The 27042-nt window shown below is 36.9% G+C and overlaps 1 protein-coding gene and 1 long non-coding RNA gene across 4 annotated transcripts; both read right to left on the reverse strand.

The window, feature by feature from the left end:
* Window positions 1–10328: 10328 nt before the first annotated feature.
* LOC121803229 lies at window positions 10329–18017 on the reverse strand. 2 transcript variants are annotated; one of them, XR_006050939.1, is made up of 4 exons: window positions 17773–18017; window positions 16530–16628; window positions 10834–11505; window positions 10329–10661 (listed from the first exon to the last, which is right to left on the reverse strand). It is a non-coding gene; the product is annotated as an uncharacterized LOC121803229 (long non-coding RNA). The 2 variants fall into 2 exon arrangements; XR_006050938.1 differs by having other exon boundaries at window positions 10583–11505.
* Window positions 18018–18591: 574 nt separating this feature from the next.
* On the reverse strand, window positions 18592–23704 carry LOC121804455 (casein kinase 1-like protein 10). Of its 2 annotated transcripts, none has more exons than XM_042204007.1 (14): window positions 22982–23704; window positions 22848–22888; window positions 22484–22553; window positions 22242–22390; window positions 22059–22154; window positions 21276–21346; window positions 20818–20879; window positions 20616–20679; window positions 20446–20530; window positions 20171–20297; window positions 20004–20077; window positions 19840–19900; window positions 19430–19560; window positions 18592–19348 (listed from the first exon to the last, which is right to left on the reverse strand). In XM_042204007.1, exons 1-14 carry the CDS (start codon window positions 23055–23057, stop codon window positions 19073–19075), a joined length of 1383 nt encoding a protein of 460 aa, XP_042059941.1. In that variant the 5' UTR covers window positions 23058–23704; the 3' UTR covers window positions 18592–19072. The 2 variants fall into 2 exon arrangements, with proteins under 2 accessions (XP_042059941.1, XP_042059940.1); XM_042204006.1 differs by having other exon boundaries at window positions 19840–19903; window positions 22982–23703.
* Between the last annotated feature and the right edge of the window lie 3338 nt (window positions 23705–27042).

The following is a 27042-nucleotide window of genomic DNA, read 5'->3' on the forward strand; positions in this document are numbered from 1 at the left end:
ATGAGCCAAATCTGGTCTTGTACAAATCATAGTGTACATAACACTTCCAACCACACTAGCATAAGGGATAGCCTCCATCTCATCAGCCTCTTGCTTAGTTTTAGGGGCTTGTTCCTTTGATAGCTTAAAACTCTGGGACAGAGGAGTTGATGCAGCTTTTGCATTTTCCATTTTGAATCTCTGCAACACTTTCTCAATATAATCAGTTTGCAGCATCCACAGCTTCTTGCAGCCTCTATCTCTCTGAATATGTATGCCTAGGATCTTCCTTGACTCTCCTAGATCCTTCATTTCAAAGCTTGACTTCAGATCTTGTTTAACTTTCTGAATTTCTGTCATAGAAGGCCCTGCAAGTAGCATATCATCCACATAGAGTAATAGGTAGGCAATGGGAGTCTTGCCTGCCTTCTTGATGTAGATGCAATCATCATATTCTGACTTGGAGAAGCCAATCTTCTTCATCTGTGCATCAAACTTCTTATTCCACTGTCTAGGACTTTGCTTAAGTCCATAAAGACTTTTCTGTAACAGGCACACCTTGCCTTCTTCTCCAATCTTCACATAGCCCTCTGGCTGTTCCATGAAGATAGTTTCCTCTAGATCTCCATTGAGGAAGGCTGTCTTCACATCAAGCTGTTGTAGCTCCCAGTCAAGCTGATTCACCACAGCCAATAGAATCCTAATCGAAGTGTGCTTCACAACAGGTGCAAACACTTCATTGAAATCGATTCCCTCCTGCTGTGTAAAGCCTCTAGCCACCAGCCTTGCCTTGAACCTGATTCTGTCTTTATCAGTGGTTTCTACCTTCTTTTTAAACAACCACTTGCAACTGATCAGCTTCATCTCCTTTCCATCTGTATTCAGCTTGGATTTGTCCACCAAAATCCATGTTTTGTTCTTGAGTAAAGACTCTATTTCCTCATTCATGGCTTCAATCCATCTTTCTCTATCTTTACTCTGCATAGCTTCTTTATATGTGAGTGGATCTGCACCATCAATACCTTCAGCAGCACACAGAGCATAATACACAACATCAGAGAACTTTGTTGGTGGCCTTGTTTCTCTTCTAACTCTGTCCCTTGCAAGCTGATAGTCTCTGATAGAGTCTGATATAGACTCACCAGCCTGGTTGCCCTGAGTTGGAGCCTCTTCTTTATCTGAATCAGACTCACTCCCTGAGTCAATAACTCCACCTGCTCCTAGGCCAACCCCCACAGGCTCCACCTTGAAGAAATCACCCTCATCTTCATTGGAGTCCGGCTTATCTTTCAGGAATGGCATCTGATCCTCCAAGAACACCACATCCCTACTCACCAAGACCTTCTGCTTACCGGGCTCAATGCACCAGAGCCTATACCCCTTAACACCTCTCTGATACCCCAGCAAGATACATTTCAGAGCCCTAGCTTCAAGCTTACTTTGCCTAGCATGAGCATAGGCTGCACACCCAAACACCTTGTATTTTGAGTAGTCACTATGAGCTCCATACCACATGTAATCAGGAGTTTCAGATTTCAGGGCAGTAGATGGGCATTTATTGATGAGATAGGCTGCTGTATACACAGCCTCACCCCAGAATCTGCTGCTCAAACCAGACCCAAGAAGTAAGCACCTCACCCTCTCTAGGATTGTCCTATTCATCCTTTCCACAACACCATTTTGCTGAGGATTACCAGGAACAGTCCGGTGCCTCTTCATACCCTTCTCTTTACAGAACAGATCAAACTCAGCAGACAAGAACTCTAGGCCATTGTCTGTCCTTAAGCATTTAACACTTCTACCCTTCTCTAGCTCAACCTCCTTACACCATATCTTGAACTTTGTGAGTGTTTCAGATTTTTCTTTAAGAATATATATCCACAACTTTCTTGTATAGTCATCAATGATAGCTAGATAGTACTTTCCTCCACCAATTGAACACACCGGTGAAGGCCCCCAAAGATCACTATGTATGTAGTCTAAAGTGGCTGTAGAAGAGTGAATACCTGTAGGATAGGGTGCCTTCTTAGCCTTTCCAAGTATACATTGCTCACAGGGGTCCATCTTGTTGAAATCTCCAGAGATCAGACCCTTCCTGATGAGTTCTTTCAAGCTTCCTTCGGCTGGGTGGCCCAATCTCTTGTGCCATAGCATTATGGAATCATCTGACACTGCATTGCTTTCTCCATCAACAGCCTTAGCCTTCAGATAATAGAGAATATGCTCTCTGTCAGCCTCCATCATCACTGCATCTCCAGATTTCACAAACAATTTTCCTTGACTCATCAATATGGTGAACCCTTTCTGTTCCAGCATTCCCAATGAGATGGGGTTCCTCTTTACTTCTGGAATATACCTCACCCCAGTTAGGATCTTTATAGAGCCATCTTGTAGGCTTAGCTTTACCTTCCCTATTCCTTTGATCTGACAAATGTGGTTATTACCAAGAACAACCGTACCCGATGCTTCTTGAAGATCATGAAACCAGCTTCTATTGGGGCACATATGGAAGCTGCACCCCGAGTCCATTATCCACCTATGACTGACCCCACTGTCACTGATATTCATGAGTTGAGCAGGGGGATCAGCACTCTCCACACAATCAGATTGATTGTGTCCCTCTGAGGCCATCTTTCTCTTCCATGCATGACAATCTTTCTTCAAATGTCCAGGTTTCTTGCACCAATAGCAAGCTCTGGTTTCCTTCTGAGCATCTGAACTTGAGGGTTTAGGGCCCTCAAACTTCTTCTTGAAGTTCTGCTTCTTGAACTTCTTCACATTCAAGGCCTCTGCAGCTTGAACATTGGAGCTTGCAGAGCCTCTGTTGGCTGTCTTCTGGAGTTCTTTGGCCATCAAGGCTGAATAGACTTCTGCATAGGTGATAGGTTTATCTCTTCCATAGATAATTGCATCACTTAGCTGGTCATACGAGCTAGGCAAGGCATTCAATGTGAGAATGGCCTTATCCTCATCTGAGATCTTGACATCAACAGATCCCAGGTCATCAATGATCTTGTTGAACTCCTCTAGCTGCTCAATGATGGACCTATCTCCAGAAAAACTATAGGCATACAGCCTCTTCTTGAGATACAGCCGGTTTGCCAAGGATTTGGCCAAGTAAACTTCATCTAACTTGTCCAAGATCTCCACCGCAGTCTTGGCTTCTTGAACTTCCCTCAAGACCTTATCTCCAAGGCACAGAATCACTGCAGAATGTGCCTTGAGCTGCATCTCCTCCATCTTTGCCTGAGCCTTTTCATCAAGCACTGGAGCCTTTCCTTTCTCATCTGGTTTTGCAAGAACTGCCGCCAAGCCTTGTTGAATTAAAACCGCCTTCATCTTCATCTTCCACAGGCCATAATCATTCTTGCCTGTGAACTTCTCTGCATCAAGCCTTGCTGCCATCTCTGAAACCGTTTGATCCTCTGCAAATCAGCTTCAATATCCCTTTCCCACAGACGGCGCCACTTGTTGGGATTTACGCACACAAGGCTTTCACACCCTTAATAAGATCACACACACACTCACTGTTGTATGAGATCACACAATGCAGGAAACACACACACTCACACTTTGAGTATTGAAGATGATAATCTTGGAGAGAAAACTGGAAAACTCTTTATTGATAAAACTCTATTCTAAACTACATACATGGTGAGCTATTTAAAGCTCTATAATCACGTAGCAACTGCTACTAACTAACTACAAGAAGAATCAAGAAAGCAAGAAGAATAACCGCTACATCTCAGCTAACTAACTGCTGCTCCAACGGCTAGTTCGGCTAGGTTGCTTCTACCTTCTCGGTTCAAGACCGAGCTCCTTCCTCGGCTCAATACCGAACTCATTCTCGGCTTACAACCGAACTCTTCCTTCTCGGCTTACAACCGAACTCTTCCTTCTCGGCTCATTCCAGCTCAACGCCGAGCTTCCATACCGAGCTTCCTTACCGCTGAGCTTACCGACTTCTGCCTTCTTCTTCTTCTTCTCGGCTAGTTCCAGGCTAGTTCCAGCTCGGTAAGCCGAGCTTACCGAACTCCTTTCTAGCCGAGCTTCTTCCAACTGAAATGAGCACTCCATTATTACAGAAATAATGAAATAAAAAAAATTATTCATCTCTTCCTTGTTGTTGGCTCATGGAGTACACCCTCCATCTGCCATTGGGAGTCTCATTTATGAGCGGCACGAGTTTTAAGAAATGTTAAGAAAAGTGGGTGTAAAACCCACTTGTATATATTAGTTTTAAATGAAATGTGAGTGTAATGAGTTAGTGGAAGGTAGGACCCTATTACTATTTATGGTAAAAGTGAACCGGGACTCCTATTGGCAGACAGATTAAAATTAAAAAACGGGAGTCATATTTGCGGACGGAGGGGAGGGAGTACATGTTTTGAAATACTGGTACAGAAAAATTGACAAAATTAGGGTGCGAAAGTACGAAATGGCACTTCAATTAGTGGATTCAAGTTGGTACTTTGGGAGTTGGTGGTGCTAATTTGCGCAGAAACTAAAAGATGCTTCGAGGAATGTTCTTATCCAATCGTGTCATTTATATTTGCTAGACTATATAAATATAATTATATGTGACATATGAAATTTATTCTATAATAATCCTAAGTTTTATACTAATGTTAATGTACGCGTGGGTTGGGTAGAGGGGTCCTTGCTTGGGTTCTACTATCTTATATGGGTTAAATTTTATTTTATCACACAATTAGTATGGACCACTAATTAATTTTTGCACATAAACTTTAGTGCTTTTTATCGGCCCATTAATATTATTCATTTTCTACAACTACACTGTATATTACTATGAGAGCAATAACGGTCATTGTTCATAATATAATGATTGTATAACATAATCATATGTATACGACTATACTGTACAACTATAGTAAATTCATCGTTTGGTAGTTTATTAGAGTGTCCACAGTGGGGGAGCCGTGGCCCCCTACTGCAGAGAGCCGAGAGACGCGGCTGAGGGCCGAGAGCCGAGATAAAGCCGCGGCCCTCCACTGCAACGGGCCACGTTTTGCGGCTGGGCCGCGATATAATTATTTTTTTTTTTCGAAAATTATTTTATAAATATTACTTCCATTTCCATTTTTTTTCCACTCCATTTTACACTTCCAATCCCCAATTCAAACACCACTCTTTCCATCTTTCCAATCTATTTCAATTCAACTTATTTTAATTAAAATTATAAATATAATAAATTGTAGTCTAATAAAATTTATTGAACTTAAATTAAAAATATCATTTAAAAAGGCAATCAAATTATTTTTTTATTTAGAGAGCCACATTCCGTGCCCCTCTTTGTTTTTGTTATTTTTGTTAATTTACCATTGCAGAGGGCCACAAGAGAGCCACAAATGGTGGCCGGGCCAACTTTGGTGGTCTTTCAAATGCCACCATTGTGGACACTCTTATGCATCGGTTTTGGCATTATTTCAGTTTTGGGCCGAATCCATCCAACTAAACAATAGTTTGTACCATAATCTGTTTCTCATTTAATCATGGGCCGAATAATTAAAACTAGCTTCGCATTTCTATTATGGCAATAGACCAAGTAATTAATTTACGTGTACGAATAATTTAACTCCCATATGTCATGACAATAGTCAATCATAATTATAGAGCATTATATTTTGTACAAATATGCAATTATATTTTGTTAGAAGCATTTAGCATGTATATATGATTACTTATCAAAATAATAATAAAGGTTCACGTGTTCGTAACTAAATTTGAGAGCAATAAATTGGACTTAAATTAAAAAGGGTGTCGAATTGGGGCCAGGTTATAATGATCAATTAAGAATCTGTGAAAACAGCATATGATGCCCACTTCTGCCTTTTGAAAGCTAAATACCAGTTTAATACTAATTCTTACATTACTTTTATAATTAAAGAGTGAAATTTAATAATCTCAATCACACTCGCACCACACTTTTTCCTCCCTAAGTACTCCCTAAGCAATAATGCAGCTAGGAGTAATTTAGGAATTTTATAAATTGATATATATCTTATTTGAATGAATTCAGGGGGCAATCTATTTTTTTTTTTTTTAGAATCTAAATTTATTATTTCTTTTTTGATAGATAAGTCACGATGGTAATTGGTCTGCACACATTTGCAACAACCATTTATCAGTTGAATTTTAGTTTTTTATTCAATGTATTGAAGTTTATAGGCTATATTCATTGTGTCTGGTTTATTAGGAGTATTATTTAATGGCAACTGTCTGCTAAAAATTATGATGTCTCGCACATAATTGTGTGTCCATACTATATGGAGTAATTTATAATTAGGGTCATTGGCAATAACACACCAAATTTGAATAAATTTTGGTACAAATCATTTTATTAAAACACGAACTTAAAAATGCCAAAAAAAAAACAATTTATTGGTTTTAGTAATTTGACCACATTTTACAAATTTGGTCAGGTCAAATATGATTTGACATCCTAGTAACATTAGGATGTCAGAAATTAGGCACAATGTTGATAACTAAGTACTCCTACTATATAAATACACCTTTGGATGCATTCTTACGCTATCATACTAATAGCATTCACATCCGTGCTCTTGCCAAAGAGTATGGATATAGGCCCGGACCCACTTTTATTACTTTTTTACTCAGTGTTATTCCCCAAGAGCACAACACCAACATCTATGCTCTTCCGCAAGGACATGCTCAAGGGTCCCATCATTCCATTATTTAATTTAAATACTTCAATTACTAAAAACATTTCCATAATATTAAAATGCATTAAAAATATCCGATACCATTACAAATTACTAAAAAATAAAAAATTACATAATTAAAAGGATGAATTAAAATTACATAATTAAAAAATTACATAATTATATTTACTAAAAGTATTCTTGTTTTTCGCGCTCCGCTTCAGCCATGATATCGGTGAAATCCATTTTTAGAGAGAGTTTGAGTGATAGAGGAAGATGTAGATGAGTTGTATGAAAAATGATGAATGAGAGATAATTTAATGTGAAAAATGGATGATGAATGTGTGTATTTATAGATGATTTTGGGGTTTTTAAAAATTATAAAAAATAAAAAAATTCCAAAAAAACGGCTATAATTTTTGGGAATATGAAAATATATTTTTAAAAATTTTTGGTATTATTTTTTATATTATTTTCAATTTTTTTAAAAAAATAATTCCAACGGATAATCCGTTGGCGAATAGAAACGTGCCACGTCGCCTGCTCAGCGGCACGGACGAGCTCGATGCATCGAGCAGCGCGTTGCCGCGCCAGCGGCACGAACGCCGTCCTTCCCAACAAGCACCGCTGCGGATGCTCTAAAGAAATGACAAAATAAATTTTGTTTATAGAACTATATGTTGATCTTGTAATTTTTAGTGTAATAGCGCTCATTTAAGACTTTCAAATACCTAGACTCGTAATGGATTACCTCGAAGTTTTTTTTTGCTTTGCATCAATGTAGACGTCACCACGGTTCAGGAATCGGCGGTTCACGGTTCGGAACCGCCGGTTCCGGTTCAAAAAATAAGTGAACCTGAACCGGCTCGGCCAAGGTTCGGCGGTTCCGGTTCCTGAACCGTGAACCGCCGTTGCATGTCCGGTTCCGGGCCGGCTCGTCCTGTTCGGCGGTTCAATTTTTTTTATTTTTTTTATACATTGTGAATTTGTAATTCAAGTAAAAAATGTAAATATATTTATATAAATAAAATTAGAATAAAGCGATGTACAAATGCAATTTTATTGATACAAATTACAACTTTAAAATTGTAAATTACAACTTTAAAACTACAAATTACAACTTAAAATTTACAAATTACAACTTAAAAATTATAAATTACAAAGACTTAAAGTCTTGATTACAATTTACAAATTACATATTCGAAACAAAGGGGGGAAAAATAAAGGAAAAGGACTTGAGCTCAACTTAAATTTAAAATTTAAGTTGAGATGCCTACGTATCCTCAATGCTCAATTGCATTTTGGAATCAAAGTCCACGTAGTTCTCTTACCATGCTTACATATTTGGCTTGATCGTAGGAATTGGCGGCGCGCTTACTCTTCTTCATCGGGGAAGTAGTCTTGGTCGGGTTGTACTACTTGATTGTTCCAATCCGGTTCTTGGTCTCTAATTTCGGCGGAGCACCAATCATCAAGTAACATGGTGGCTTCCATATTTTGCCCGGTGAGTCTACTTCTTCTGTCGTCCAAGACGTTGCCTCCAACACTAAAGGCGAACTCGACGACGACAGTGGAAGCCGGAACCGAAAAGATCTCCTTGGCCATTGATGCAAGGATGGGAAAATCTTTCTCGTGTGATCCCCACCAATCTAGGACGTCGATTTGTTGGGGAACGGGACCTCCTTATTCCTCATTGAATGAAAAGTGTGAGTCAAAATATAAGTCTAACTCACTTGTCGAATTTGCCGTCCTTCCTCCGCTGCTGAAGCCGTATAGGTCCGGCGGTTTTTCGTCAATTTCACATTTTTAAAAACCACGGCAGAACCGCCGGTTTACCGCCAGTTTTTCGGTCGAAACCGACGGTTTCCGTCAACGGTTTCTGCCCAAACCGGCGGCCGCGGGAGCGGTTTCTGAAAAGGCTAGGAAGTAGGCCTGAAAAGGTGTCGGGAGTTGTCGGGAACTGCCGGTTCCGGCGAGACCGGCGGTTCGGAACCGCCGGGTCGGAACCGCCGGTTCCGGTTCTTCAAAATTCGCAAACCTGAACCGGCCCGTCGGAACCGGCGGTTCCGATCCCGGTTCGAACCGCCGCCGACTGTTCCGGTTCGAAACTGCCGGTGACGATTTCGGGCCGGTGCGTCCGGTTCGGTTCGGTTTGGAGACCTCTACATCAATGCTTGTTTCGCACTATGTTACAAAAGAATTCAAATTTGGCAATGCTCACTATCACGTGGCAGTGCTACCGCCTAATTGGACAAGATTCCGAGGCCATTTCTCTTTGTGGGCTTTGCAGTGGACTAATCCATGGTCCGTTGCCCGGATCCCATCCCGGCCCAATCTTTGCGTTGCGAGTGCGCTAACTTAGGGTATATGTAATGTGACAACAGTTTGAATTATTTTTTTATTTTAAGGACTCTGATTAGTTTTCTTTAATACTTACACTATCTAATATGGATAGATTCGTTAAAAGATTGAAACTTGTGTTATGAATTATGATAAATATGAAAACATAGTGTATTTGTTTCGAGGAGAATTCAACTGAGCACTTTTTTTTTCTTCCTATTTGGAAATCGCATAGTAATTTCTGTATATACTACTGTCAATTTCTGATTGAAATAGTATAGTACTTGTGAGGAGATGATAAAATATAAAATTATTTACAGTTATATAAAAATATACTAGTACTACATGTTATGTAGTGCCTGACAACAAATTCAATAAACTCTGATATTTGTACTGTTATCTATCAAAATACTCCAGTTATAGCATCTAAAATATATTTGAATACAAATATTATCCTATGCACCAATTGTTAACAGATACATGAGCATTTAATGTGGTAAAATCTGAATCTCAATTAAAAACAAATTATATTAAATATGAATTTGAATTCCAATTTTGACCAGTCTCACTGTGGTGGCATAGGATTCATGAACCCATCCCCATTAAATGTGACTACACATTTATAAATTTATATGTCATCAATTAAACTTTGGTTGGTTTTATTTAATATGCAGGCTTTCTTTTGAATGTGAGTATAAACAAATATAATTTTTGGTCTTATGCAATCATTTCGTTCTCATCACAGTGGCTGTGATGATTTTCGTGATTAATTTTGCCATAATACTTTTTGACCATTTTTTTCATGCCCCCTTTTTTGTTATTTCTACCAGAAAGAAGGCATATTGAGTCATTGACAGCCCTACATTCCAAATTAAAGTCATCAATAAATCATGATTTTCCGTACACCATCAATAATCACTCTTTTCCATTTTTAGTTAGTCCACAAAAATTAATCACCTTTCGGTTTTCATAATTTTATCTCTATAATGATTTATAGAGATGGGTAATATTATCCACTCATAATATTCAAACCACTTTCTCTTTTCCTTATCTTTAATATTTTACTAATTTTGCATCAAAACTAGTCTCCATCCACTACCAAAATTATTGCCATTCGACCGAAGACTATAATTGAAAAATATATAAAGATTTGAGAATAAGTGACAACATTGTGAAATGGGAATAACACATCTTACACTTTCACAATAATAACATAGCATACTAAACTCACCAAAACAAAAGTATCCGTTGAGAAAATCAAGTGAGTTGTCACGTATCGAAAATGTAAAGTAGAAAAAGATCACTGAGCACTTATCTGTTGCGCAATGAATAAAAAGGGATTTTTATAAAAATAAAAAACAAAACATGTAACTTATCTACACACACCTTTTCAAGTGTCCCCAAATAAAAAACTATTGTCTGAGATTCCTTATTTTATTTAGGAATTCACAATTACTCATATTTACCAATACCACAGTATAGCAAACACAGTTAGCAAGGCTCCACCTTTTCATTATTGCATTAGGCAGGCATATAAATAACACAATTGCCTTCTACCTCTGCCAGTTAAAGAACATTAATTTCACCTCAACAAAAATATTCATTCAATACCTGTAGATAGTTACCACTCTAAAGTTGTGGGACTGCAACTTCACACACCTTAATTTGCAAACAAAATCGAAATTAAACGACCAGGCATACTCCTACCATCCACTCTAATTGAGTCCTAATTGTAATTAATACAGCGTAGTTTGGAAATAAGAAGATTAATCAACTCAAATCAAAACTCCAATTACCCTCAACAGATAAGTAAAAATGAATGAATACTTACAGCACTATAGTATTTATTAAATGAGAACTCGAACAATTACACCATCCAAAAATAGAATGTAGTCCAACTACTCCTTTTATCCTGCTGATGATAAATTCTGCAATTGTAGACATAAACACAGTAGTTCCAAAATACAGTATACAGATGAGATCCTCTGAAATCCAAAATGTTACTATTTCTACATCAAATTACATTTTTTATGATCCAATTTTAGGAATGTTTAGCTCTTACCAACCTTTAATCAGTTATACTTGAAAATTATTAGTAAAATACTAATTGGCCCAAAAATGCTGAAAACAATATTCTTTTTTTAAGTGTATATTAATACAAGTTATCTAAAACTATGTCCTACTACCCACCCTTTTTAAAAATTTTAACAAAGTTGCCTCTTAGAATATATCTTCATCCTAAAAGAGCCCTTAGAAAACCTTTTTCCCTCCTCGTCTTTCCACAAAGAACCCAAAAATAACTAAAAGAAGAAAAATGAGATGTAAAATTCTGCACTTAGATACAATCAAGGTGCACATATGATTGGGCAAAAACTTTTACAGCACCTGCTTTTTAGGAGTGAAAATATAAGAGACCCGGGCCATAAACCTACTAACTTACCTGTTAATCTCATCCAGTCAGCTCGTGTTCAAGATTACATGACAACATTACTAGGTCCAGAACCTACAATCATCGTAGAAAATTCAAAATAAATCATCTTATGTTGGGGAAATGAATAAAAACATGCATTATGAAAATGTAGGAGACCAGCTGAGCAAATTGGAGTTCAATTCATGCACATTGATGTGCCATAGAGAATAGGAGAATCACACAATAATATGGACTAATACCAAATACATTACAAGTTGACTTGTGAGTATATTTCATATATCAGCAAAATTATTTGATGAAATGAAATCATTCCATTCAGTCCCACAAACTTATGTTCATACTAGTTTCTTGTAACAGAGAGCCACCCAACTTCAGCAAACATGTTGCTATGAATGGTTTAAATACATTCAGCTGTTACTCCATAAAAGATGAATGTGGGTAACTTAATGCAAAAATTATACAGAAGTGATGAAGGAGATGATGGTAGACAGAATTAAAGCTGGAAATATCTCCCATTTCTAAGAGTCTTTGATTATTCAATAGTTAAGGTTTATAGTTTTTTTAAGCTTCAGTTTTTAGTTTCAAATTTTAATTGGGGTTTATTAGTAACTTTTTATGATAAATATTATCAAAATGATGAATTTGACAAAGAAGCCAAAACCGTCTATGATTTACTGACATAGAAGAGAAAGAGAAACAATATCATCAAAAGGCTTTCATAAGTACTATTATGACATAAAATTTACTATAATTCTTATTACCAAAACAGTGATAACTGATAAGATATCTTGCCTTTTCCTAATGCAGTTTCATTGCACATCAATTTAAGAGAAACAAAAACATTATGCTGTGTTGTGGAGTTCGATAAAAATTAGAATTAAAGCCAATAGGCTTGGAGGAATTCTAGTCAGATTAGGATTCTGACATTATAGTTTTTCCCAACTTCAGAAATTCTCAAGTGAATCTAGCTTCGCGGCTACTCTAGACATAGTCTTGTAGATACGATCTGGGTAACCGATTCTCAAGTTCTTTATTGTTTTTTCATGATTTTTTTTGTGTTTTTTTCCCAACACATTCATTCATTAAAGGCATAACATGATACAAAGTTACAACAATAACAAGATCTACTAATGGAAAAACAATGGCAACATATCATGACCAGATAAGCAATATGGATGTGTTTTTTAAAGTTTCAACGTCAAGTCTATCTCAACGGAGCACTTGTTTTCCTCCTCCTCCTCGTCGTCATCATCACTTAGGACAATTATCTCTTGATTCTCATAGCCCGGAAAGCAAGTCTGCCTTACATTCTGCTCTCTCAAAGGCGGCGTCACTGCTGCTGCGGCGTAAGGGGGACACGTGATTGGTTGTGATACATTCAACACTGGGATAGCTGAAGGACGAGACCTTGAGCAGTCATCCATCCTCTGAAACACTTCACCAAAAGAAGAATAAGAGCACGGTGACCTGCCTGAAGATAAACGCTGCTCACTTTGCAAAGATTCTAAGTCTGTGTCTGTCAAATGGCACTCAAAGTGTAGCACAAGGCTAACATTGTCGAAGAACACCCTATCACACACCCGACATGCAATTGGAATTCTGCGCCGGCCAGTGTGGCTCCCATTTCCAAATTGTTCTGAATATCGATAATTGGCTGTTGGCTTACTTAGAGACATGTTGTGTGTGTAGAAGGAAGAAAAAATAGATAGAAGATAGATAAGGAATACAAGGAAAAAGAGAAAAGGGATATTTGGTAGGAAGAAGGAAGGCGCTGCAATAGGTTTTCTAAGGAACACCGGATTTATAGAAGAAAATCTGGAGGCCTTTCTAATGCATATCTGTAATTACACGAAATAAATGCTCATATTTGCTGTCACTATTGCAAAAGCCAATGTTGAACGAAGGCGCTGAACGAATTAGTTACTCGCCTAACAACGAATCTTTTCAAAATTTAAATTGAGCTAATTACTATTGGAAATTGTGGTTCTTAGGTAATTACTAATTAGTTCACCTAAACTGTAACAGAACAGGACCAACTGAATGATTTTGGTCGGGTCGGTTTAGGTTTTAGGATTTTGGTCTGTCCAGTTAGGTCAATAGTGTGGTTCGATTTTCAATTCGGTAGAAAATGCAAAAAAGAAACTAAGTTGTGGTCAGTTTTGATTTCTAAACAAGTGAGTTTGGTTTCAGCTCACCAATCAATACTATATAGCATTTTTATTTTGTTTCGTATTCGAACTTTGAAAATCAAATTTGTTCGTTTCTCTCCACTCTTCATTATGTTTTTTGTTTGCTTGTTTGTTTTTATGATTATTTAACAATTAACATAAGACACAACAATGGTGCAACCCATTTTTTTTCATTTTGGTCGTTTTAATAAGCTACTAGCTATTTTAGCATAAAGCAACACTTCTATCACATTGCATTTAATTAGCTGCCAACTTGCCACCTTATAAATTTTCTCAACATAGTGATGGTTTATAAAGCTGTTGTGGCATGATACAGATGATATAGCATAGTATCAAATTTATTTAGAAAATTAAAGCTCTTGAAAAAGAAATGACGTGACACTTCTTACCAGCGTCATTAAATATCTGCCATGGCACTTTTCTGTGGCAGTATGTTATAGAAACACCATCGCCACGACGATTTGTGGCTGCTTTGATGGCGCCGCCCAATATATATTTATATTTTTAATTCTAATATAATATTATAATTAAGAAACCTATAATTATATTTATGTGCCAGATTCATTCAAAAAAGAGAAATAGGCTCGGGCACAAGAAGAAGCATGATTTGGTTTATGTTAAATATAGCCAAAATATTGCATGAGAGGTACAACCATAGAGGTACACTTAATGACATTGATGAGTGTAACGAGTGGTTAGTTGGAGATTTGGACGTGCTGATGGTGTTGGCAATTATTTGGTTTTTAATGAAGATTCACTTGATTGGATTGCTGTCTGTGAGATTTTGGGGGCTGGAGAGCCTTTGACATGTACTAGGCCTAAGAAAAGAAAAGAATCTCCTATGTCATCATTAGAGAGGGCTTAGATGACAATTTTGAGCGATAACATGTTTGGAATATTGATGTATCCGAAGGTGAAGAGGGGGAATGATTTGTTTCGTTGGATGTCGAAGATAACAACGAGGAAGAGGATGCTTATGTTGAGGTTGAGGAGGATTTGAACTTGGACATAATATGTATTGATGTATGATGATTTAACATTTTAGTTACTGAGCTAAGACTTCAAGTATTAGACATTATACAATGGTTTATGACTTTATGTTTTAATTGTTGTTCTAAGATTTTGAGATGATATGTTTTCATCATTTTCTAATTTTGTTTTTTATAAATAGATTAATAATATTTTATTTATTTATTTACTGACCACCATATTCCGCCATGGCGACCGCCATAACCTTGTGGCGGTTTTTTGGTCGACCGCCGTTAGCCGCCCTACGCAATTGCCTCTTACCGACATATGCTCGACTACATAATATAGCAATCTATTATTCGATTAAAATACCCAATTACCCATTGACATTATTATAACCCTCAAACTTTCTTGCAAATTAGGATATATTAGGAAATTGAAATTCCATAGACTAGTACACACAACCAAACAGTAGGTTACACATCTAATACGAATTGTATATACTTCAAATAATAAGTATTGTTGCCTTCTTGAATAAAAAGGCATCTGCCTTAGTCAAACATATCAAGTTTTATCTCATTAAACTTAGAAAACGAGCAATTAAACAACAGAAAGACAAAAATGATTTCTCTAAGAATAGATATAACACATAACTACTAGGATATGAAGAAGAAAATATTCAATTTGTATGTTATGTCTAGTAAGGAGCATTAACTTGTTGAATTTCATAATTACAAAATCTAGACAAGGAAATGGAATATCTAGCTACAGATTATGAACTTTAATTATATTGTGCTTTAAACCTACAACTTCAAGCAACACAACATCGCAATGCCAATTAACATAATAAAGAAAAGAACATTTCTTGCTTTTCAAGATATTCAAATATTACATGATGCTCATTCAAAAGCTTACAGGTTATTATATGATGGTCATTCATCATGTAATAAAGTTATGTCAAACAAAAGGTCCTAGTTCGAATATCATCACAGTTGTTTATCGCAGAGTGCTCATGTGCATTGCTTCAATGTACATTATATAGTGATTTTCTTCCTTGCTTGTGCACACTCAAAAGAGGGAGGGGGTTATATTGGAGTAGATATTAACAACAGTGCTGATTGCTAAAAAATTGTAATATTTTGACAAAATTCCTAATTTGGCATTAATTTTAAAATAAAGAAATTTAGGACACCACATTTCGGTTGTTTGTTTTTGAAGATTCGAAAATTTTTCAAATTGTTCAATTCTAACACATCAATCAGATTTTTCCTTACTGGACATAGTTTCCATTTCCAACAAGAATTATGGCAAAAAAACAAACAAACATTATTTTCTGGGAATAGTTGCACATTCAATATGATCCTTGTATTTCAAATAATTTAAAAAAAACACAAGTTTACAGTTTGAATGTTCGAATATCCATAAATGAGGCTTGTGGAAGACATACGTTATCTATATTATATAAGAAACCAAAAATGTAAATCTATGCTGAAATTTTGGGGGTTGAAAAACAACAAAATCATAAATTGATGTCTTTGATTTTAAAACTTAAAACTAGTCTCAAATTTGTATCTATTCTCACAAGTAGTTATTTTTTCCAACAATTATATTTTAGAAAAGTAGTGTCACTTTATTGCTGGAAACTATGTCTATGTAAGAAAAAAACTGTCAACATGTCAGACTTGATCGACTGAAAAAATTATAAACTTGGGAGTGCTGAAAAACAAAGTGGTGTCTCAATTGCAGAGGTTGCAAATTTTAAAAAAACTATAAAGGTAATCCTCTAAGCTTCTAGGTTAGGCGATTATCCAACAAATTCAACAATAATACTAAAGATAAGTGGACAATAAAGAGTTCGAATTCATAATAACACAAACCAATATGTTACAATTATAATTTATAACATATGCCTTCACATTTATGAGTCTGTGGTCATACCTAAAGCAACTTATAGGTTATGATCGCAATTTGCTGGCCTCTCACGATACACAAACCATGGCTTCTCTTGTCAAAACAAACAACGCATGCGCTCCACTTCTGAGGATAAGATATAGGGTCAATACCACATAAAGAGTTATATGTCAACAGCTCTTTTACAGCAGTCATATTTCCAGTGCCGCAATTACTACCCATCAACTAAATTCAGTCTAGGTCGGAGTAGATTAAAATGTATTTTACACCAACAACAGAGCAATCAGAGTGACAGGCCTGGAGTACAAGAGATATCTTTCTACAATAAATCAAAAAATCTCACAGCTTCATACAAAATCAACACTAGCAGTGCAAAAGAAAAGTCTGAAGGACTATAGATACTCGAGAAATGCACACAACCTTTCAGGAGAGATCCAGCCAGAGGTAGGTATTATCAAACAAAAAGATGAAGGTCAACAAAATCATATCTCAGGTTGAACTATTTAACTGCTAAAAGGGCTTTCCACGAGTACTAGGAGCTGCTGTAACTTCAATAGAAAATGTTGCAAGCTGATTTAGAAAGCCAGCAGAGCAGATGTGATTGGAAAGATCAATTATTCAACTAATATAGGTGGTTTCTATATCAAGAAGGTTTACATATGTAATTACATGTCAACATTTAACGGATTAGCATATCATTCACTATTGAATCAGCATCAGCTTATGGTAGCGACCCACTCTCATGGCTGCTACCGTTATTATACACGACTATATGAGCTGGCACAAGGTTCAAAATCTGCTGCTAACAGCGAAACAAAACTCAACTTAAATGCTTACTGAGAAAAAATGAGCTCAAATAGAGCACATGACAGTCTCCACCATAAGTGGTAGGAGTATAAAATATTGCCCGAGTTCACTAGAAATAACCCTTTGCTACCAAATAACGAAACTTTACAACATATCATCGACAAAAAGAGGGGGCATACAATACCAATGAGATTCCAATTATCCTCGTGAATTTCTAGCTCAAACATAGGAGAAAACCTCCAAATATAATCACTTTGTTTAAATGGTGCTTTCGAGGAAATTCATTGCCAAAAGTAATGTTCATGGTATCAAGATAGATAAAAAAACAAGATTACCAAGCCCTAATTCGCACGCTCAAGAATTCAAACGAACAACGAGAAGGCTAATATCATTCCATAGTGAATCTGCTTGTATTCATCAAAATGTATAGAAAAAAATATACATGATGAGCTGGAGAATGTACCTTGTGGTGCAATATGCGCCATTGCAGCTCGCACGTCACCAAAAACCTCTTTGGAATGGATTGAATTTTACTAGAAAGCAGTAATCATAGGGGTTTAATATTAGGGTTCTGATAAAGGCGCAAAATTTGGCTATTCGGATTTTCATTTTAGAATGCTTTGGGAAATAAGTTCTCACATTTTTGGACAAAGTCATAAAGTCTGTGATTAAAATGAAAGAGATCATATGAATGTGTAAGACTATTGGTCTTGGATTCACAACATAGGATTAATCGAATCATCTTTTATAGAGATTATTTATATTATTGGTGGTCGGTATAAAAAAGATAAATTGTCGGATGAATCACTAAATCTTAGTTAATTTTCTGATCAATCTCATAAGTTATTACTATAATTATATTATAAGTTTAATATTTGTTTTCAATTTTCATAGTCAAAAAATCCAAATCCATGCCTTCATTTTTTAAGTGCTACTATCACGCAATTTCAACAATTTGCATTAGAATACATAAAAATTGGTAAAATACATTAAAAAAAAGGAAGACTCATAGGACATCGGATTTCATGGCCATGGACAATGAGAGGTTTGTAAATATTACTCCTACTACTATAACATAAATCGGCTATTTTTAATTTTAACAATTTGCACTAGAAAAAGTGCCAGTTATCAAAACTTTATTGGTAGAACTTCATATTTCTTCAATTTGGAGAGAACTAAAACGCCCAAAATACAAATATTCCGGAAAGAGATCAAACATTCAAACATGTACAAAATTTTCAAGAATCAATAACGAAAAATAAAAACAAATTACTGTGCTCCGTTTTCCAGATTCAGGGAGTGACTTCCATAATTTCAAGCAAAATGAGCTTAAACAAACATGTAAAGTTTTTCACATAAGGATATAGCATCGTGCACCTTGAGGCACTAACATGGCAGCATTTTTGATGCAGTTGTGGAGACAGTATTTATTTGAATTACAGTAGAATCACAAACATTAGGAGTAGTAGTAGGTAGTAGTAGTAGTTCCACTTAGCAAATCAATACATTCATCTTCGTGGATTTATACTTGCGCGATGTATCGAGCAAGAATAAGTCAAGATAACTCGAGAAACAGAGATTTAGGTTTTGCCACCGGAAACTGACAGTGACCGGTGATGTTGGTGTATCCGCCATATTGACCAAGACTGCCATGATATACGCGTAGCAAGTGAAGGGTAATAAGAGACAAGATGATGAGCAGCTGCAGTGTTGCCATAGTTTGGCCTCAGAAAAAGCAGAAATGAGCTATATGTGGTAGACTGTTACTTCTTCTTCCCACTGCCAATAGTCAGCAGCTCAAAGCTACGGAGAGTTTCATCTCGGACGCCTCTCGCGGCAGCACGAGTGAAAGAAGAGGATTTGGACTCAAATCCAGGTTGTAATCTTTGAGTGGTTGATATTCGACCACTGCCTGAGCCGAGCCGGCTATGACGATTATCGTTGGGTTCTCCAGAGGAGCTGGGCCTGCTGCTTGACACGACTGCTCTCTTTGAGCTGCTGCCGGTCCGAGAAAGCCGAGCTCTTTCCGAATCAATTTTCTAGAAAATAAACAAGCAAGAGTCTGTCAGTTCCTCAAATAAAGCATGATTAAGAAAAGACTTCGGTCAATTTTAGCGCACCACGTCTTTAGATGGTGGTACATCATCAGATCTGTTTCTAGAATTTTCTCCATGCAAGCCTGTGCTAGAACCATTCCTTCTGCCAAATGCCTCCATTGCACCAGATAATCTGTCCCGAATCTCGTGCTTCACTACATGACACACAGGTTCAACTTTCATTAGCCATTGACAACACAAGGAGAATTCAAATATGTGTACCAAGTTCTTTTTTTTTTATCCCGCAGCAGCTAAGTTTAACCCAAAAAAATTCTTGTTTAGGGAGGTCGGTGGGAGGAGGATTACACAGGGAAAATAAAGACTATCACTTCACATCTTTGGGTATCAAATTATCAAACCCAAAAAAGAAAATTCAAATACGTTCTTGTTTTGCTTTCTTTCTAGCATCTGTAATCATAAACATCTCTCAATACCTGGTGTCTTCTCAACTCTTTCTGTAGGCTGTCCTAGGTTTAAAGGGACTTTTCCTGTTGGCTGCTGATAAAGAAAATATAAAAAAATAGTGAAAAGGGTAAGATATATAACTCATTAAATTAAAGTAATAGTAGTATTAAAAAAAAGATCAAGTGAAACAAACCCTTGTTTTAGAACTAGAGCAGACTTGTGGATACTTCAGTATGGTCCAATCAAATACATAATCAAATTGATAACCTGGCGATAATGATATAAAATTAATTTTACAATATCAAAACAGCAAAGTAAATTTATAAAGACATGGCCGTGAACACCCTTATACAAATGTACCTTCTCGAATAAAGAGGTCTCGGAAGAGTCTCTTCAAGTAAGAATAATCAGGCTTGTCTTCAAATCGCAATGACCGACAATAATGAAAATATGAAATGAACTCTGATGGATAAGATTTACAAAGCACCTGTGTAAAGATGCAAAAATAATTTCATATCCTCCACCATGTTACACTTGTAACAATGCAAGATATACATGTTGCACTTGGCTTGTTGCCATGATCATCATAGTGTAACATGAAATAAATAAATTTAATAAAGGGCAAGTTACAGTACTTCTACTGGAGTAATCATCTTTTTATCACTGATCCTGTCATATTTCTGCTTTTTTGTGCCAGCTTTTAGTCCCTGCCAAGGAAGGCTGAAACAAAGAACAGTTAGGGGAAGCAAATTAAGCATTAACAAGTTTGACGAACAAAGATAAAGATAAAAGCTTTAAACCCAACCTTCCTCTTAGAAAGTACATAAGGACATAGCCAAGAGATTCTAAATCATCCCTTCTGCTTTGTTCTGTATTAAAAAAATCACAAACATAACTTAACCAAACAAAGAAGATGCCTGACAAAAATTATCCATTCTTCTGAGACAGAAGAATGAGAAAGCAAAAGTTATCTTGAGTCTACTGTAACAAGCACAATGGTCACTCACCAACTCCAAGATGAGTGTTAACACTAGCATAACGAGCAGTCCCAGTGAGATTCTTGTTTTCCCTGTATATAAGAAAGACATGAGTGAAATTTTATAGGTGAAAAGAATCAGTACTTAATACTTATTGTTTGAACATGTGAAACAAATACTATACATCTGTATGTATACTTGACAACACTCAAGATTCACATATTCGTGCAAAATAACTATTCGGTCATATAGTATGCAACAGAACCTCTGAGTCATCTAGAGGTAAATTGTAAAATAAATCACACAGGAGAGAAATACCAATCAATCAAATCAAAATCCCATAGTTTGTTACTCAATATCAGCAATTATATAAGTAAAAGTTACTTTATAGTATTCATGATTGTTTTGGGGCAGGGGTGTGGCGAGGATGAAAGAGGACTAGTATGAAAAAGGTTAGTTGGCAAACTTTGTTGACCTAGTGATAATACCTGTAAGGTATATGCTTGTGAGTCTGTAGATCTCGGTACTTCTTAGCAAGTCCATAGTCAATGATGTACACCTGACACAAAGATAAACAAAGTTGAGTTGCTTCAGGTACAGGCATGAAATGCTACTGGACAAAATATTTCAAGTTTTTCAACCAACAACTTTGGCTGAGGACCATTGCACTCAGGTTTCCAATCATCCATTGAATGCATTTATATAGCTACATGAACCGATATATCATTCCGAACAACAACTAACTAGAGAAAGCCAACCATCCTGTACTCATAATGTGCTTGGAAACAGAACACCTATCAGAAAGTAGATTATTTTGCACATAATGTGCTTTAATCTGGACTGGTGACCAATTCCAACTTTCCCACAAAGTTATGATGGCTCACATAAGGGTTTCAACATTACAAATTCAATCCAAAAGCTCCAAATGCCAATTTCCAAGGCTAATTATCAGGAATCAGAGGAAACATCCAACATAAATTGAAGAGTCCATATAGGTAGATTGGATGTATAATGATATGACAGAAACTAAAAGCTTGCATTCAACTTGAACTTCTAACGAACAATAAATCACACCTTCCCAGCATATTTTATCAAAGCCGATTTAAGATTCTGATGTAAGGAGAAGCAATTCAACAAATTTTATAAACAGCTTTTACCAGGCAAGTGGTACCAAATGCTACATAAATTTTATATCTATGAGCATCAAAAAGGAAGCAAGTATAGACTATTCTGACATAAACGATGTGACGTGGGAGCAAAAGCAAAGTTACCTGGTTGGCTTTGCGTCCCAATCCCATTAAGAAGTTGTCAGGCTTTATATCGCGATGAAGAAAACCTCTAGAGTGCATGTATTCAACTCTATTTATCTACATATGACAAATGGCAGTCAGTAAAGAGAAAATAAGAAAACAAATGAACAATGTAGTTCATTTTTTAAATGAAAGCATACTTACTAATTGATCTGCTAGCATAAGAACTGTTTTCAATGAGAACTTCCTGTTGCAGTAGTTAAACAAATCCTCCAAGCTTGGGCCAAGAAGGTCAATAGCCATGGCATTGTATTCTCCTTCAACTCCAAACCATTTAAGGTGGGGAATCCCAGCTTCAGGAGAGAAACATGAACATTAATTCATGTTACATCTACGCATTACATGAGACCAAAAAAAAACTCGACTTTGCAAATGCAAATACTCACTTCCCCCCTGAAGAAGCATGTACAACTTTGATTCATAGTGAAGCTGGGGATGCTTAGTCTTAACAGATTCCTGAAAATGAGAAAAATGTGTTCCTTCACGAGATCAGAATACTGCATATATTAAATAATACGCAAAGGTTGCAATTTGATGTGCACCATGACTTATAGTAAGATGGAGTACTATTTTTGGCTCAAAACTGAACTCTAAAACCATTACACAATTGAAAACAAGGCGCAAAAATGCAGATCGACTAGTCTATCAATAGGATTAAAAAGATAAGCCAGGCTACACAACTTCATCGATTCTTCCTCAAAACTAACTCAGCCCAAAAGAAATTTAAAATCTGGCAGAAATCCAACTCACCAGCTTCACAGCAACTTCTTCTCCAGTTTGTATATTTACTCCTGAATGAATGAAAAACAATGCATTTAGTCTTTTGACTCATTTACTCCAAAACACCAGAAAATTATCATGTAATTATATCATAAAAAAAATACCCAAGTAAAGCTCTCCAAAAGATCCGCTGCCAATCTTTCTCCCCAGCTTAAACTTCCCTCCGATGACATTATCCATACTTGGTTTTCAAAAATCAATCCAAAATTCTCCAGAAAATCAATCCAAAAAAATGAATCTCTTTTTTATTTCAGGACGCACAGCTCAATGTATCAAGAATTACGCTAATCGATAAATCCCTAATCAACAAACAAAAATCCCAAATTCCTGCTGAACCCTTCAGATCCTATCAAAGTATCGATACAAAAAGGCACCCAGGAAAAAAATTACGCTAATCGATAATACAAGAGCTGCTTCAAATTCGATACATCACAAAATATACATACACGAAAAAAAATCAAATCTTCGTGACTTGAAGTAGGAGAACAGCAGGGACTGAATTAATAACTAAGACACCGCTAGGAAAGGGGATACTGCACAAATTTGTGGACGCAAAGTCAACATCCGGGACTTGGCAACCAAAACCCCATACTTTCTTCTCTTTTTATCCGGAAATAAAAATCAATTTAGGGGGAACAAGTATTTCAACAGCAAAATGCCGGATGTGGAAGGCGAGAGAGAAAGAAGAATACAAAAGTAGCGGTGAAAGTTTCAGTTTAGTTTCTGGAAAAGATCCGAGTGAGAGAGAACAGAGACAAGAATTGAATAGCAAATTCAGACTGCTCTGATTGATAACATTTGTGGATATCTATTGAATATCTTTGCAATACATTGGTGTGTGTATATATACACGCATATAGATATAGTATTTGTTGTATATCTATGTGTGAGTAATTTTCTTTTTTTTTTTCCATTTTTTTCCTTTCTGGATTTAAAAAAGAAGAATTTGAAAACCTAATTTGAAGGGTTGATTTTTTACTGTTGTTATCATGGATTTGGAGTTGATCATTCAGTTAATCGGATCTTGGTATCACGGGACCGATAATCGATTTAGCGATTTTAAGTTTGGTCCGTGTTTTGCATTTTTGGGTTCATCGGTACTCGGTAGTATCTGCCTATCTGAAAACCAAAATTAAATTCAAATTTTGATTTTTAAGTTTATTTTTTATGTTTATAACTTAATTTTAATTTTGAATATTTATATATAAATATAATCACACGGATGAGAATTGTCTAGTGGTATAGCGTATTGTCTCACTAGCCGTAGAGCTGAGTTTGACTCTCCACAACACATTTTTTCAGAATCAACTCATACACAGATAAAGTCGGTTATTCGATTCTTATACTAAACAATCGGTTAGTGTATGCATATATATAGAACCTTGAATAGTTCCGGCTCCATTTCAATAATTGACGGTTCCAAATTGTCAATTATTCGACCGGTTGTGATCTAAACCAACCAAATAAGCGTGCCTATGGATTACACATATTATATTATTAAGATAAAAAGGAGAGAAACATCTATTAGCACTGCTATTATTGTATACTTTGTGTTTTCAAAAATTCAATTGAATTGTGGAAATTGAGATTAAGTTGTAAACACACATGGAAAGAAGTCTTTGAAAAACTCTCATATTGTCCCTTATAAGGTAAGCAGATAAAACGTGTAAGTTTGAGACAGGGTTGTTACTAATTATGTAATCAAATAATTTTATTACTATTAATTAGTGTATTATATAACACAATTAAACTCATGAATAAATTATCTTATGAATAAACTCGTGTAAAGCGAACTTTTTTTTTTCTTTTTAGTCGAGAAATGTGATAATCCATTTTTATTAGTTGAGGAATGTGAAAAATTGAGATTTACTCATTCTTATAAAAAGAATTTGTGTGACTTTATTTAAAATCTAATTTTGTTAAACCGTGACATTTATAGCAACACATTAGTATTAGACTCATTGCCTACTGATGGATCCGCGAATTTTTGATGGTGATGAATGCTGGTAGAGAATAAAGATCACGACACAATGAATTTACGTGGTTCGATTTACTGAGGTAAATCTACGTCCACGGGAAGAAAAGAGGGCAGAGTTGTATTGCTTGATCTGTTTTCTACAGCTTACAATACAGACTTGCTATTTTATATTTGATCTCTAGAGAGCGAGAGAGTCTAACCCTATCTATCTGATCTAGGTTCTATTTATACAAAGGACCAAGATCGTGGCATGCAGCACCATTTACTAGGTAGTGGATGTCGTGGAGATCGTGGCGATCTTGCATGGGTCCACTATCCTGCATGAGTTAATGACTGCTTGACACCACTAAATAGATCGTGGGTGTAGTGGAGGTGGAAATCCTGCATGAGTCCACTATCTCCTAGTTCGGTCGAATACTGAGACCGAACTGCTGAATTATTGCCGAGCAGCTTTTGCCGATCTGAGAGTAGAGCTTGATGCCGACCTGAGAGCAGAGTTTGATTGGTTGGCTTTTACCGAGCTGTAGGCTGGGGCCGAACTCTTTGGTTGTGCCGAACTGAACTCTTTAGTCATGCCGGACTGATACTCTTTGGTTGTGCCGAACTGATACTCTTTCTTGGGCTTTAGGCTGATGGGCTTTACTGCTGTTGGGCTTGTTTAGTACATACTCCATCACTACCCCCCCGGAAAGCGAAGTGAATTACTTCGGCATTCTGGATAAAGGTACGGGGTAAGTTGATGTTTGTCCTCGGTCTTACGAAGTGAACTCTTCTTTGACCGGACTCGTCTTTGGTCTGATGAAATAAACATCTTTGACCGGACTCGTCTTTGGTCTGATGAAATAAACATCTTTGACCGGACTCGTCTTTGGTCTGATGAAATAAACATCTTTGACCGGACTCGTCTTTGGTCTGATGAAATAAACATCTTTGACCGGACTCGTCTTGTGTCCTAATTTGGCGAGTTTTATCGCTCGGATCGGACTTTCCGTTGTCCTAATTTGGGGATCGGACTTTCCCTTGTCCTAATTCGGCGAGTTTTATCGCGTGGATCGGACTTTCCCTTGTCCTAATTCAGGCAAGTTTTATCGCGAGAATCGGACTTTCGTTGCAGTTCGTTTCAGACGAAGTGCTTGATTCTTAAGCTGAATTGCGGTCTTGTATCCTCTTTAGAAGCTTGGACTTCACAATCGTTGGCTTATTGCAGTTCGTTTCAGACGAACTGCTTGTTTAAGCTGAATTGTGGCCTTGTATCTTCTTTAGAAGCTTTGACTTTACAATCGTTGGCTTATTGCAGCTCGTTTCAGACGAACTGCTTGTTTAAGCTGAATTGTGGTCTTGTATCCTCTTTAGAAGCTTTGACTCACAATCGTTGGCTTATTGCAGCTCGTTTCAGACGAACTGCTTGTTTAAGCTGAATTGTGGTCTTGTATCCTCTTTAGAAGCTTTGACTCACAATCGTTGGCTTGTATATGTTCTAAGAAGGGGATCAGCCTTCGAAGAACAAGATACCTCAGTAACATTTGTAAGAGACGACACGCACAGAGACAGACAAAACACACATAGACAAAACGCACATAGACAAAACGCACATAGACAAACAAAGACCAAGCAAACCAAAGAAAGCACATTGACCGAACAGGACTCAAGACTGACTGACCGGACTGTCTCTTACAAATGGAACTTCTTGAGGTTGGAAATGTGCCATGTTCGGGGTACCTGTTCTCCTGACATGTAAGCCAATTTGTAAGACCCTTTGCCGAGGACTTCTGACACCCGATACGGACCTTCCCATGTGGGTTCGAGCTTGCCCAGCTTTTCTGCTCGGCTTACTTCGTTGTTTCTCAAGACGAGATCTCCCACTTGAAATTGCAGCTTCTTCACCCTTTGGTTGTAATACCGGGCTACTTGCTCCTTGTACTTGGCTGCTTTTATGCATGCCAATTCTCTTCTTTCTTCGGCAAGATCTAGCTCGGCTCTCAGTCCGTCGTCATTCATTTCTGCTGAGAAATTTAGAGTTCGGGGACTGGGTATGCCGATCTCCACCGGAATCACGGCTTCAGTGCCGTACACAAGACTGTACGGAGTTTCACCGTTGGAGGTTGTGGGTGTAGTTCGGTAGGACCATAGGACTTGAGGGAGATTTTCTACCCATTGTCCTTTGGCTTGTTCTAACCGAGCTTTTAA

Source organism: Salvia splendens, chromosome 5 (assembly GCF_004379255.2).
Source record: "Salvia splendens isolate huo1 chromosome 5, SspV2, whole genome shotgun sequence".
Taxonomy (NCBI): domain Eukaryota; kingdom Viridiplantae; phylum Streptophyta; class Magnoliopsida; order Lamiales; family Lamiaceae; genus Salvia; species Salvia splendens.